Here is a 13,990-nt window from a genome sequence, read left to right as displayed (position 1 = left end):
CAGCATGCAGCTTGAGCAGTCATACCAACCGCTAAACATCAACAGGACCCCAGTGGAGAGAGTGGACAGTTTCCGGCACCTAGGTGTTCACATCACACAGGACCTGTCTTGGTCCTGCCACATCATCACCCTGCTGAAGAGGACCCGGCAGCACCTGTATCATCTGAGATGCTTAAAGGACTTTAAACTACCCTCTCAGGTGTCAAGGACCTTTTACACTTGCACCATGAAGAGCGTCCTGAAAGGTAGCATCACTTCCTAGTTTGGGAACAGCACCATGCAGGACAGGCGAGCCCTCCAGAGGGTGGTGAGGACAGCTGAACCTACATTCCGCACCAAACTCTCTAAACTGCAGGACATCTACAGCCCGTGGTGCCGGACCAAAGCCAGGAAGATTGTAAAGGACCTCAGCCATCCCAACAATGGACCATTTTCTTTGTTTCGCTCCTTGAAAGCAAACACAGAGAGAATGAGGAGAAGCTTCTGCCGCAGGCAGTTCGGAGTTTAAACCAGGAAACACAACGGAAACACACAGTTTTCAATTGGCAAAAGGTCTGGGCTGCACCCAGGCACTCTTCTGCTTTTCTTCGACTCTTCTGCTGCTGCTTTTGTAATAGATGTAGTATGAGGTTTAGCATTAGCTTGTTGACATATGCAAGGTCTTCCCAAAAGAAGGCATCATTTGGATGGAAGCACATGTTTTTCTAAAACAAGTACATACAGTGAGGAAAATAAGTATTTGAACACCCTGCTATTTTGCAAGTTCTCCCACTTAGAAATCATGGAGGGGTATGAAATTGTCATCGTAGGTGCATGTCCACTGTGAGAGACATAATCTAAAAAAAAAATCCAGAAATCACAATGTATGATTTTTTAACTATTTATTTGTATGATACAGCTGCAAATAAGTCTTTGAACACCTGAGAAAGTCAATGTTAATATTTGGTACAGTAGCCTTTGTTTGCAATTCCAGAGGTCAAATGTTTCCTGTAGTTTTTCACCAGGTTTGCACACACTGCAGGAGGGATTTTGGCCCACTCCTCCACACAGATCTTCTCTAGATCAGTCAGGTTTTTGGCCTGTCACTGAGAAACATGGAGTTTGAGCTCCGTCCAAAGATTCTCTATTGGGTTTAGGTCTGGAGACTGGCTAGGCCATGCCAGAACCTTGATATGCTTCTTACAGAGCCACTCCTTGGTTATCCTGGCTGTGTGCTTCAGGTCATTGTCATGTTGGAAGACCCAGCCTCGACCCATTTTCAATGCATTAACTGAGGGAAGGAGGTTGTTCCCCAAAATCTCGCAATACATGGCCCCAGTCATCCTCTCCTTAATACAGTGCAGTCGCCCTGTCCCATGTGCAGAAAAACACCCTCCAAAGCATGATGCTACCACCCCCATGCTTTACAGTAGGGATGGTGTTCTTGGGATGGTACTCATCATTCTTCTTCCTCCAAACGCGTTTAGTGGAATTATGACCCAAAAGTTCTATTTTGGTCTCATCTGACCACGTGACTTTCTTCCATGACTCCTCTGGATCATCCAAATGGTCATTGGCAAACTTAAGACGTGCCTGGACATGTGCTGGTTTAAGCAGGGGAACCTTCCGTGCCATGCATGATTTCAAACCATGACGTCTTAGTGTATTACCAACAGTAACCTTGGAAACGGTGGTCCCAGCTCTTTTCAGGTCATTGACCAGCTCCTCCCGTGTAGTTCTGGGCTGATTTCTCACCTTCCTTAGGAACATTGAGACCCCACAAGGTGAGATCTTGCATGGAGCCCCAGTCTGAGGGAGATTGACAGTCATGTTTAGCTTCTTCCATTTTCTAATGATTGCTCAACAGTGGACGTTTTTTCACCAAGCTGCTTGGCAATTTTCCCGTAGCCCTTTCCAGCCTTGTGGAGGTGTACAATTTTGTCTCTAGTGTCTTTGGACAGATCTTTGGTCTTGGCCATGTTAGTAGTTGGATTCTTACCGATTGTATGGGGTGGACAGGTGTCTTTATGCAGCTAACGACCTCAAACAGGTGCATCTAATTTAGGATAATAAATGTAGTGGAGGTGGACATTTTAAAGGCAGACTAACTTAGGTCTTTGAGGGTCAGAATTCTAGCTGATAGACAGGTGTTCAAATACTTATTTGCAGCTGTATCATACAAATAAATAGTTAAAAAATCATACATTGTGATTTCTGGATTTGGATTTTTAGATTATGTCTCTCACAATGGACATGCACCTATGATGACAATTTCAGACCCCTCCGTGATTTCTAAGTGGGAGAACTAGCAAAATAGCAGGGTGTTCAAATACTTATTTTCCTCACTGTATTTTAGCATTGATGATGCCTTCCCAGATTGGCACTAATGCACCCGCATCCGAGATCCTGGCTTTTGAACTGAGTGCTAATGAGAGAGAGAGAGAGAGAGAGAGAGAGAGAGAGAGAGAGAGAGAGAGAGAGTGTGTGAGAGAGAGAGAGAGAGAGAGAGAGAGAGAGAGAAGAGAAGAGAAGAGAAGAGAAGAGAAGGATATGGATTATTAAGTATCCTTATTGTTATATAAAAGTTATAACACTGTGCAGTTGGGACTAGCTAGGGCAGCATAACTAAAAGGCAGAGCCAGAAGGTAACACAGACATGAGGGGTCTCTGGGATAAGAAACGTCCTGCCACACCACCATCAACAAACAACAACACGCTGGACCAAAAACTGGACCTCTCATATATTTTTATATATTAAGTATAAACTATAGAAAATATATAAAAGTATATGTATTCTATTCCTTTTTTATGCTTAAATGTTGAACATTCATACAAAACATTTCACTGCATGTCGTACTCTGTATGTATTTGATAAATAAAAATTGGATTTGATTTGATTTGATTTGAGTGAACTTCTGTACCAATATGATCCCCCACACCTACTTAGATCAAAGGATGCGGGCTATTTGTTGATACCTCAAATAATGACTACAGCAGGGAGCAGATCTTTCTCTCATAAAGCTTCAATTAATGTTCGGAACTCAGACACAGTCTCAGTGTTCAAGTCAAGGCTAAAAACATGTTTATTTAGTCAAGCCTTTTATCAGTAGATTTTTCTTAGGTCAAGGCTCAGATCTGGAGGGATCGTGGATATAGAGTGTTAAGTGAACTGGGATATTTGTATGCTCTCGTCCCCTCACTTTCACACGTTCACTCAGGTTTGTTGATGGTAGTGTGGCATGCCGTCTCTTATCCCAGAGACCCCTCATGTCTGTGTTCCCTTCTGGCTCTCCTTTTTAGTTATGCTGCCCTAGCGAGTTTTGCTGGAGTCCCCAACTGCACAGTGTTATAACTTTTATATAACAATAAGGATTTACTTAATGTTAACTTAATAATCCATCATATCCTTATTTTCTCTCTCTCTCTCTCTCTCTCTCTCTCTCTCTCTCTCTCTCTCTCTCTCTATTAGCACTCAGTTCAAAAGCCAGGATCTCGGATGGGGGTGCATTAGTGCCAATCTGGGAAGGCATCATCAATGCTAAAATATGTACTTGTTTTAGAACAACATGTGCTTCAATCCAAATGATGCCTTCTTCTGGGAAGACCTTGCATATGTCAACAAGCTAATGCTAAACCTCATACTACATCTATTACAAAAGCAGCAGCAGAAGAGTCGAAGAAGAGCAGAAGAGTGCCTGAGTGCAGCCCAGACCTTTCGGCAATTGAAAACATTTGCAGCATTATGAAATAAAAATATTACATAAAAACCAACTTTTGAACAGCTAAAATCCTGAAAACACTGATCTTGGCATGATTGTTGGTCACAGGTGGGCTGGTTTGAGCATTTCATCCTGTAGATGGAAATTCCTTGATGATGTCAACTTTAATATTGTTGCATCCCAGATCACATGTAGCCAAAACACAAAGGAATGTATAATAATATTTGTGGCATTAGCTTTATTCTAAGACTGTGATGTGTTTGCTGCAATGTGGCTGGCTGATAGCCTCGTTGTCATTGAGGTAATAATACAAAATTTCTGATCTGATGCAGACAGAGGTGGAAAAAATACACACATCCTTCACTTAAGTAGAAGTACAGATACTCATGTTTTAAAATACTCTGACATGTACTTAAGTAAAAAGAAGCCATTACTACTACCTGTTTTAGTGTCACGTTGGTAACTGGACCTCACGTCATAATAATATTAGGGCTGTCAATTGATTTAAATATTTAATTATAATTAATTGCATCTAGTGGTTAGGATGCGGCGCTCTCACAGCTGTGGCCCAGGTTCGATCCCCGGTCAGGGAACCAACCCCAGCCATTAGGGTTGTACAAGCCAGTGCACTCTTAGTGCAGGTCCCAAGCCTGGATAAATGGGGAGGGTTGCGTTAGGAAGGGCATCCAGCATAAAAACATGTGCCAAATCGAACATGAATACGGATCATGAATACGGATGATCCGCTGTGGCGACCCCTAATAGGAGAAGCCGAAAGAAAGTTTAATCACGATTAATTGCATGATTGTCACAAGTTAACTCACAATTAATGACAACTTAATCACACATTTGTATCAGTTTTAAATGTACCTTAAAGTTTATTTAATACTCTAATCAACATGGGCATAGCCGATATAGATGCTTAATGCAAATGTATGTTTATTATTAGTGAATTGTTTTATTTAACAGTAGATTTTCCATAAAAAAAACTCATTTCAAAACTCATTTCAAATTCTATTTATATATTTATTATATTATGACTGTGAGGCAACTATTCAATGAGATTCAGATTGTTTTATTTATGTGTCTGTGAAGAGAGGAGACAGAGATGGCAGAAAACGCCCCCTGTCTGTTTTCTTTATTTTAAACACAGCGTTTTGTTGTTTGTACGAGTGTATACAAATAAAAGCAGATTCGGATGATGTATTGCTCTTATCTAAATGATAAAAAAAAAAGACAAGATTTTGATGCTGATTTGGGACTTGAGCACCAGTTAAACAAATGTTTACTGATTAAAAATGATTTTCTGTGGAGTTTATTATTATTATTTTTTTATATCTGAGTAAAGAAAAAATGTCATTAACAAACATGGGTTGCGTTGAAGATTTTAATTTAGTCTCTTTCATATTTATATTTTTCAATAAAAATGGTCAAACAGAAATGCACGCTGCTTTAATCACACGTAAATAAAATTAATGCTTCTAAGATGAATTTTGACAGCCCTATTTAATACAAAAACGAATTTCTAATTTTGTTACTTAATGAATGTATCCAGGCTGAACATCCACCATATAAAACACAATATAAAATGATGATCAGGTGATCAGGAATGTCTCTGTTCTTAGTCATGTTGCAAGCAGTGAGAATTTCACCAAATAGATTAAAACTAAAGTAACAAGCCTGTTTCGAAAATGTAAGAAGTAAACAGTACAGATATTTTTGTAAAAATGTAATGAGTGAAAGTTAAAAGTTGTCCAAAAAATAAATAGTGAAGTAAAGTACTGATACCAGAAAAATCTACTTAAGTACAGTTACTTCCCACCTCTGGATGCAGAACATATTTAAGTTTAATGAAAATTCAGAAACAGTTATTTAAATCACAATATTAAATTCTGTATTTTCTTATGTTACTGTTGTATTACAACACACATACAACAGAACACATTGTGTGAAAAAAGAATCGTTGCAAAGATTTAAATTAGATTTTTCAAACAGATTCAAATTTCATTAAGATTGGCCAAACTTCATGCTACAGTATATTGGTATATTTACATGCAGCCTAATAATCTGTCATTTAGAAGAATTATAACTAACTTTTACATCCAATTACTTTCCAATCACAATATGCAATTATGCAATTATTGTGTAGGAGACAAAAGTTGATATGGTTGACCCTTAGTCAGATATTTTCTCCAGACATCAAGCTAATATACAGATAAAAAAAAAAGCTTAATTGTAAATGCAAGAGAAGAATCATTGAGCTTCATAAATACAGCATTAAGGTAAGGGAAAGAAAGGAGCTTTATGCTTGCCACATGTATTTACCAGCACAGATATATTTTTTCTTCCCATATCCCAACGATATTAGGAAGCTGGAGTGAGAGTGCAGGGTCAGCCATGATATAGCACCCCCAAAACAAGGGCCTTGCTCAAGGGCCCCAGGGGTGGCAGTTTGGGAATAACAATGCATGCACCCCCAACCTTCTGATCAGTAACCAGGAGCCTTCACCTTTACTAAAGGTAAGTGTGCATTTTGTCATGTTTCTAAACTAACCATTCTTCTGAATTTCAGGCAAATATAAACTATTAAACAAAAGAGTATCGTGAGGTTTGCATATTTTGTATTACATTTTCAGTGATTAGCACTGCATCCCTAGCAGGCAGAAACAGACTGTTTTTAAACACAATGTTTTCACTCTCCCTTTCACCAAGTGAAATAACTGATAGTCAGTGGGTTCAGCCGGTGAATGGTTTCAGTTAATCTGGTGAATCGTCCTGCTGCTATGGACCTTGTTGGGTCATTAGAACAGTCTGCATAAAGAATTATTGTATGGGGTCAAGCCACAAGGCATCTTAGATGCCATTAGGGAAAATGTGAGGAGGGACAATCTAACAGTAAAAACAAAATTCTAAACATACTTGAACCAAGAACAAAACTTTACCCATTGGGACAATTAACAGAAGAATTTGCTACAGGCATAAAAATGTCAACGTATAACAGAGGTTCTTGGCTATGAGACTTTAAACTGGGAGAAAAAGTATTCATTGTGCAATTCACAGTGTGAGTCAGAAAAGTCAAACTTTGAGGTTAAAGGAACAAATAGGTGCAGGTGGCTTTTTCCAAATTCATGGTTTAAGGTGGGAGGGGTGGTCCCTATTGATTTGGCAATGTCATTGATGAGAGGGAGAGTTTGACACCTAAAAACAGTGACATTGTGAAGACCACCTCTCACATTCTCAACTCACAGAGAGTGTAAAGTTACAAGCAGAATTTTCCAGCATATTTTTTCCTCTACCCAATCACACTAATCTCATTGAACATCACACTGAGATGGCCCCTGGTGTGGTGGTACACACCCCTATCAAGCCAAGTTTGATTTTGTCAGGGAACCACCAGCCACGCCTGCCTCCAAGGCTCTAACTCTCACCCAGGTTTTCCATGCTCTAATCACCTATACCTGTTCCCTATTACCTTTCCACTTTATAAGGTTTAAAAGGTATAAAACCTCACTTACGGTCGGATCTTCTCGTTGCTAATGAGAGCTCTACCGGACTTCCTACCACTAGTATTCCCCGTATTTCCATGGAGGATCTAAAACCTCTAAAAACCCCTCTGTCAAGCTCCTGAAGATTGCAGACACTACAGTCATCAGCATTTTCCAAGACGGAGACAAGTCTGCTTACAGACAAGAGATTTAAGAGCGGGCATTTTGGTGCAATCACAACAACCTGTAGCTCAACATGTTTAAAACAGTGGAGATAATTGTGGACTTCAGGGGAAATCCCCAGCACCCCCCCAACCACCTCCCCACCCCCACCCCCACCCCCCCTTCCTATTCAACATCATCAACAGCACTGTGGAGTCATTCAGGTTTCTAGGTACCACCATCTCTCACAACCCAAGTGACTCCATTGCTAAAAAAGGACCAGCAGAGGTTTTACTTCCTTCACCAACTGAGGAAATTCAACTTGCCACAGAAGCTGCTGAAATAGTTCTACTCGGCCATCATTGTGTCTATCCTGTGTTCATCCATAACTGTCTATTTTGGTTCAGCTACCAAATCAGACAACAAGAGACTACAGCAGAAGGTTAGGCTTATTCATGCCCCCTGCCCAATCTCCACAATCTTCACAATTTCCGAGTGAGGAAAAGGGCAAAGAAAATCACTTTGTACCCCGCACACCCAGCCCACTCTCTCTTCGTACTGTTGCCTTCTGGTTGGCAGACCACCAAAACAGGCTGTGTATGTTAACACCAAAACAGCCAGGCACAAAAACTTATTTCCCCCACAGGCTATACTCACCATTAACAATTGATATATTCATAACTATACATTGTCTATAACTGACACATTTATACATCCGAATCCAAATGGTACATTTGTAAACTGCACACTTGTAAATAACATCTGTATATTCATTTAAACAATATTTCTACTTCTTTATATAGTGCATTATTTAATAGTCTCGTTTTCTTATATTTTGTTATATTCTATCAATACTGTGTAATTCCTATGTATGTCTGTCTGCGCTATCATATGTCTGAAATTTCTCCTGCACTGGAAGCTCCTGTCACCAAGTCAAATTCCCTGTGTGTGTAAACAAAATTGGTAATAAGGCTATTTTTTTTTTTTATTCTGATTCTGATTCTAATAAACCTGAAATTGTGTAACCTCTTTCTTTTCATTTCAAAATGTATTATTTTCAAAGTGTTTTATAATTTGTAAACTTTTCTTTTAATGTCTTTTACATTATATTTCCAGTCATGTAATACCTTTTGCAGCCATCATAAATTCACGATCAGGAACGGTTTGTCATTATGGCCTCTGGAGGGGTTATTGTTTGAACAGGTGTGTGTGTGGGTGGTTGTGCAAAACTCACCTTGATCTCAAAGCTCTCATGGATATGAGGGAGGAAAACTATTTCCTCTTCATCCCACAGCTGGTTGTCATCAGACTGAATCCGCCCTCTGATTCTCCATCGCTGTCGTCCTAATCGTATTAACACCTATGTAAGAGTGGTTTGGTTTGTTATTGTATGTATCAACTATTGTTTTGTTTATGCACATCAATTAACTACTAATTTTATTTTTCTTTTGCACCAAAATAAGGTCTACAACTAGTTTTTAACTCAAACATATACATATGGCAAAGTTATTAACATCTATATAAAATATTAAAAATAATCTTTTATCACTCATTATCAAAGTACATAATTTTTCATCAGATTTTAGTTTCAAAAAAACTCACTGTTCATAAATATGAGTTTGTAAAATACCCTTGCACTGTAAAAAACAAGCAAAAAAAAAAACAACAGAGACATTTTGAATGGCTGTTTATCTTGTACATGTTTGTTAATGGATATAAAAATACACAAGCAGAAGAAATACCATTTCATTGGAATTACAAGACAGACAGAAAACATGTGTAAAAATATACCCCGAGGTGGTGGAGCAGGTATGGCAGAGATTTTACAGAGCCCAGGTAGATCTGTTTGTGACCCGGGGGACCTCGCACTGTCCCCTCTGGTTCTCTCTCTCTCACCCAGCCATGAAAACCATGGTGCAGACATGGCAGAGGCTTTGTCTGTATGCCTTTCCTCCTGTAAAACTCACCTTGATCTCAAAGCTCAAAAGATCTCCCACGCTACTCCCGGGAGTTCTGGAGAGAATCCACCAGGAGGGAGTACGGCTCCTCCAGGTGGCACCCCTTTGGCCGGGCAGACCATGGTTTGCGGACCTGCTGTCCCTCCTCGAGGGACCTACTTGGAAAATTCGTCCCAGGAGGGATCTCCTCTCGCAAGCCGAGGGAACCCTGGTTCACCCCCACAGACTTGTGGAGGCTTTGTCTGTGGCCCCTGAGGGGGCACAGTTTCTAGCAGCTGGTCTCTCTACTAAGGTAGTTGAGACCATCCTCCATTCCAGAGCTTCCTCCACGAGGAGGTTGTATGCCGCTAGATGGCAGCTGTTTTCCACCCAGTTGGACCCAGTAAACTGTCCGGTTGGGTCAGTTACTGGAGTTCTTACACAAACAGTTTTCAAAAGGGTTGGCCCCATCCACTTTGAAGGCTTACGTGTCTGCTATCACGGCTTATTGTACCCCACCAGCGGGGCAGTCGCTAGGGAAACACCCTCTCATGACACGTTTTCTGCACGGCACCTGGAGGCTGAGGTCCGGGTTACGATCCAGAGTGCCTGTGTGGGATTTGGCCGTCATGCTGGCAGCTCTGTCTGAGCCCTCCTTCGAGCCTTTGGCCGAGGTGGCCCTTAGGTACCTGCCAGTTAAGACCGCCTTCCTTTTGGTGATATCCTCCCTTAAAAGGATCAGGGATCTGCAGGCCCTGTCTGTGGCCCTGTCTCTCCTGGAGTTTACCCCTGGCATGGCCAGTGCGTTCCTCTACCCTAGGGCTGGGTATGTAACTAAGATCCCTACGGCTCTCTCAAGACCTGTCGTGTTGCAGGCATTCTGCCCTTCTCCCTTCCTAGTTCCAGACCAGGAGAAGCAGAATCGACTGTGTCCAGTGTGAGCACTGGATACGTACCTCCACAGCATGAGCCGGAGGTCGGAGCAGCTGTTTGTCTGCTATGGCCTTCATAGGAAAGGTTTTCCTGTCAATAAGCAGACTATCAGTAGAACAACGCAGGGGTGTTCCCAAAGCGTTTCGATGCAGTGTTCCGTTCCCTCTGGGTTTTCCTAGGTTTTCCTTAACCTAGAGACGATCTTCAGCACTAATGGCTACAGAGGCACTCTAAAACATAGTATACAAGTCTGTATGCTAAAAATAATCCTTACTCACTTTTCTTAAATTGTACAAAATGTTAAGGATTTAATAATACCAGTGTTAAACATCTGCAGATAGATCCATTAGTTAAATGGTTTAATTCAACATTTAAAAATTATTCCTAAGTTTGCTCATTATAATGCTTAGAATTGGCATAAATTGCTTAAACCTCTACTGCTTGCCATTTAAAAGATGTCTGTGGGTTGAGTGGGTCACCACTCGGTTACAGGAATTTGTACTTCAAAATAAAACTCATTTTACCACCCCCTTTGAGCTCTAGATTACTTCCAATGTGAAACAGGCCCTTTGAGGTCACACAGCAAGCTGAAGAAGTCAACTGTCCCTGACAGATGGTTCACAATTAGGATTTGCTGGGATTAAAGGAACATTTAAACTATGCAGCCCAATTTACCCTAGTACCATGTAGAGACCACCTCTCAGCTTTGCAGAGCACACAGTTTGCCAGGATGCAAGGTGATTTTTCCAACATGTTTTCCCCAATATGTGGTCACACAGACTTTACAGAGTACCACATTACTTTACAACATTAAAGTAATCAAGAAGTCCCAAAGTGATTGGAGCAGCCTGATGGTCCTGGCTAGTCTTGGCCAACAGACTGAACCATTTTTATTTGTAGTATATGAAAAAGTCAACTCAGTTTTCAGATTTGATTTATTCCCAAAGTCTTGCATTGGTGAACTGCTAAATTAGGTACGGTCACTTTTTTATTTAAAGCTGCAGTTATTTTTGGAATGCCACCAACCAAATAATTGATCTCATAAAGGCCAGAACTACTTGAGAAGGCTTTCTTTCAAGTATAAAATGGTTTTGTGTGGGCAGATCCTGGTTCACCTGAGCGAAAACCCGAAGGGACGTCTTCGGCGGAGCTAGGAGGCAGAGAGACAGCTCCAGCGTCGGATAGGGACCAAGCCGCGCCCGCAGCGGAGTCCCGAGGTTGAACGACCTCCACAGCAGAGACCTGAGACCAAGTGAGGCCCTCGGCAGCGATCAGGGCCGGATAGACGCCCAATGGGGAGGTCTGGATCGGAGCTACGTCCGTAGCAGAGATCAGAGTACGAGTGACGCCCCCGGTGGAGCCCGGAATCAGAAAAACGACCCCGGTGGTGTCCAGAGGCCAAATGACGTCCACGGTGGAGTCCAGAGGCGGGACGTCGCCATCGAAGGAGCCCAAAGGCGAGACTTCGCCATCGAAGGAGCCCGGAGGCAAGACGTCGTCGAAGGAGGAGCTCTGGGGCGAGACGTCGTCTTTCAGGAAGCCCGGGAGCGAGACGTTGTCAAAGGAGGAGCTCTGGGGCGAGACGTCGCCTCCCAGGAAGCTCGGGAGCGAGACGTCGTCGAAGGAGGAGTTCAAAGGCGTGACGTCGCCATTGGAGTCGCACGGAGGCAAGACATCGCCATCAGAACATGCTGGAGCAGAGAGGAGGTCTCTGAGACTTTGTGGAGCGGAGGGGAGCTCTCGGAGACTCTGTGGAGCGGAGGGGAGCTCTCGGAGACTCTGTGGACCGGAGAGGAGCTCTCGGAGACTCTGTGGACCGGAGAGGAGCTCTCAGGGATGCTCTGGGGCAGAGAGAAGTTCTGCGACACGGCTTCACCAGGAGCGGAATCCTGTGACATGGTTTCACCCCCCGGGGAATAGTGAAGCGAGCCGTCGCCTTCAGGGAGACCGTGAGGCAAGCCGTCGCCTTCGGGGAGACCGTGAGGCGAGCCGTCACCTTCGGGGAGACCTTGAGGCGAGCCGTCACCTTCGGGGAGACCTTGAGGCGAGCCGTTGCCTTCGGGGAGACCGTGAGGCGAGCCGTTGCCTTCGGGGAGACCGTGAGGCAAGCCGTCGCCTGGGAGACCGTGAGGCGTGATGCGACATCCCTTTCGCATCCAGGCGTGATGCGGCGTCCTTTTGCGGCCTTGAGGCTGAGTTGAGTGCACTGGGAAGCTCCGGGGCGGAAAGGAGCTGTCCTGGAGATCCTGAAGCGGAACAGAGCTCGCCAAGAGACCTTGGCGTGGAACTGAGCTCGCTTGGGGATCTTGGAGCTGAGAGGTGCTCTCAGGGGGACACTGGAGCAGAGAGGTGCTCTCAGGGACACAATGGAGCGGAGCTGGGCTCTCCTGGAGGTCCTGGAACGGAGCCGAGGTCTCTTCAGGACTCTGGAGCAAAGCCGAGCCCTCTTTAGGATCCTGGGGCAGAAAGGAGCTGTCCCGGAAACTCTGAAGCGGAAAGGTGCTCTCGTGGACACACTGGAGCGGAGCGGAGCTCTCCTGGGAGTCCTGGAGCGGAACTGAGCTCTCGTAGAGGTCCTGGAGCGGAACCGAGCTCTCGTGGAGGTCCTGGAGCAGGACTAAGCTCTTCAGGACGACCTGGGACGGAGCTGAGCTCTCCTGGATGACCTGGACTGGAGCTGAGCTCTCCTGGAGGTCCTGGGGCAGAGCTGCGCTTTCCTGGACGACCTGGAACGGAGCTGAGCTCTCCTGGAGGTCCTGGGGCGGAGCTACGCTCTCCTGGAGGTCCTAGGGCGGAGCTACGCTCTCTTGAAGGTCTTGGAGCAGGCTGAGGATCTCCTGGAGACCTTGGGGTGGAGTGGAGCCCCCCTGAAGGGCCTGGAGCAGGGCGGAGATCTCATGGAGGTCCTGGAATGGAGCCGAGCCATTTTGAAGGGCCTGGTGTAGGGCCTGGAGCAGGGTGGAAATCCCCCGGAGGTCCTGGGATGGAGTGGCGCTCTCTGGGAAGCTCTGGTGCGGAATGGAGCTCTTCGGGAAACACTGAAGCGGAATCGTGCGTTTGGTAGCAGGAGAGAGATGGTGGAGATCTGCGGTGACCATCCCTAGTTCCCGGGTGAGAAGTCGGATAAACCGGGCACACGAGCAGAATTCGCCACCAGAGGCGCTCCACAACTCACTGGCCAGAGAAAGGGATTCTCCAGACAGCAGAGAAATGTGGAGTGCGATCTTGTCTGCTTCCTTGGGGTAAGAGGACGAATAAAAGTCCATATATCCACCGACGCTCCGTAGAAATCCGTCCCACTCAGCTCTGTCGCCGGAGAAGTGAGCCGGGAAATCCATGACGTCATAACGGGGGCGTGGCGCTGCCGAGCATGATCCGCAGGTGCGGCAGGTGGTTCCCTGACATGGTGAATAGTCAAAATCTAAAAATCCTTACCTTTGGTGCTTGGGCCCCTAAATATTAAAGAGCTCCTTTTTAGAAACGTAAATGTGAAATAAAATTATACTGTGTCTATGTAAGCTCAAACTGTCACTTATTGCATGTGAAATTATTTATAGATTAACTTGTTATTTTTTATAATGGGTGTCAATATTTCTGAAGAGCACTATAGATCCCTCCTGAAGACAATACCTCCTGTGGTGTGGATTTTACATAATTTGAGTAGGGCAAGACTGATTGGAATAGGTTTATGCAAACATCATAATTACCTCATACTGATCACCAGGGCAGAGACGAGCAAAACCTATCAAACCTGCCAAAAAAAAAAAAAAAAAGA

General features: G+C 44.0%; 1 protein-coding gene across 3 annotated transcripts in view; it reads right to left on the bottom strand.

Annotated features, from left to right (window-relative positions):
* Positions 1 to 13,990, bottom strand: part of ripor3 (RIPOR family member 3) — a 50,288-nt gene that overhangs the window by 15,468 nt on the left and 20,830 nt on the right. For all 3 annotated transcript variants that reach the window (XM_046850025.1, XM_046850016.1, XM_046850033.1), the window contains exons 9-10: positions 13,923 to 13,966; positions 8,580 to 8,705 (exon numbers count right to left, since the gene is read on the bottom strand). In XM_046850025.1, the coding sequence (XP_046705981.1) occupies positions 8,580 to 8,705; positions 13,923 to 13,966 (170 nt within the window). The remainder of the gene's footprint in view (positions 1 to 8,579; positions 8,706 to 13,922; positions 13,967 to 13,990) is intronic.

This window comes from Silurus meridionalis, chromosome 1 (assembly GCF_014805685.1).
Source record: "Silurus meridionalis isolate SWU-2019-XX chromosome 1, ASM1480568v1, whole genome shotgun sequence".
In the NCBI taxonomy this organism is placed as follows: Eukaryota; Metazoa; Chordata; class Actinopteri; order Siluriformes; family Siluridae; genus Silurus; species Silurus meridionalis.
The sequence above is the reverse complement of the archived record's forward strand: the minus strand, read 5'-3'. Positions and strand labels throughout refer to the sequence as shown.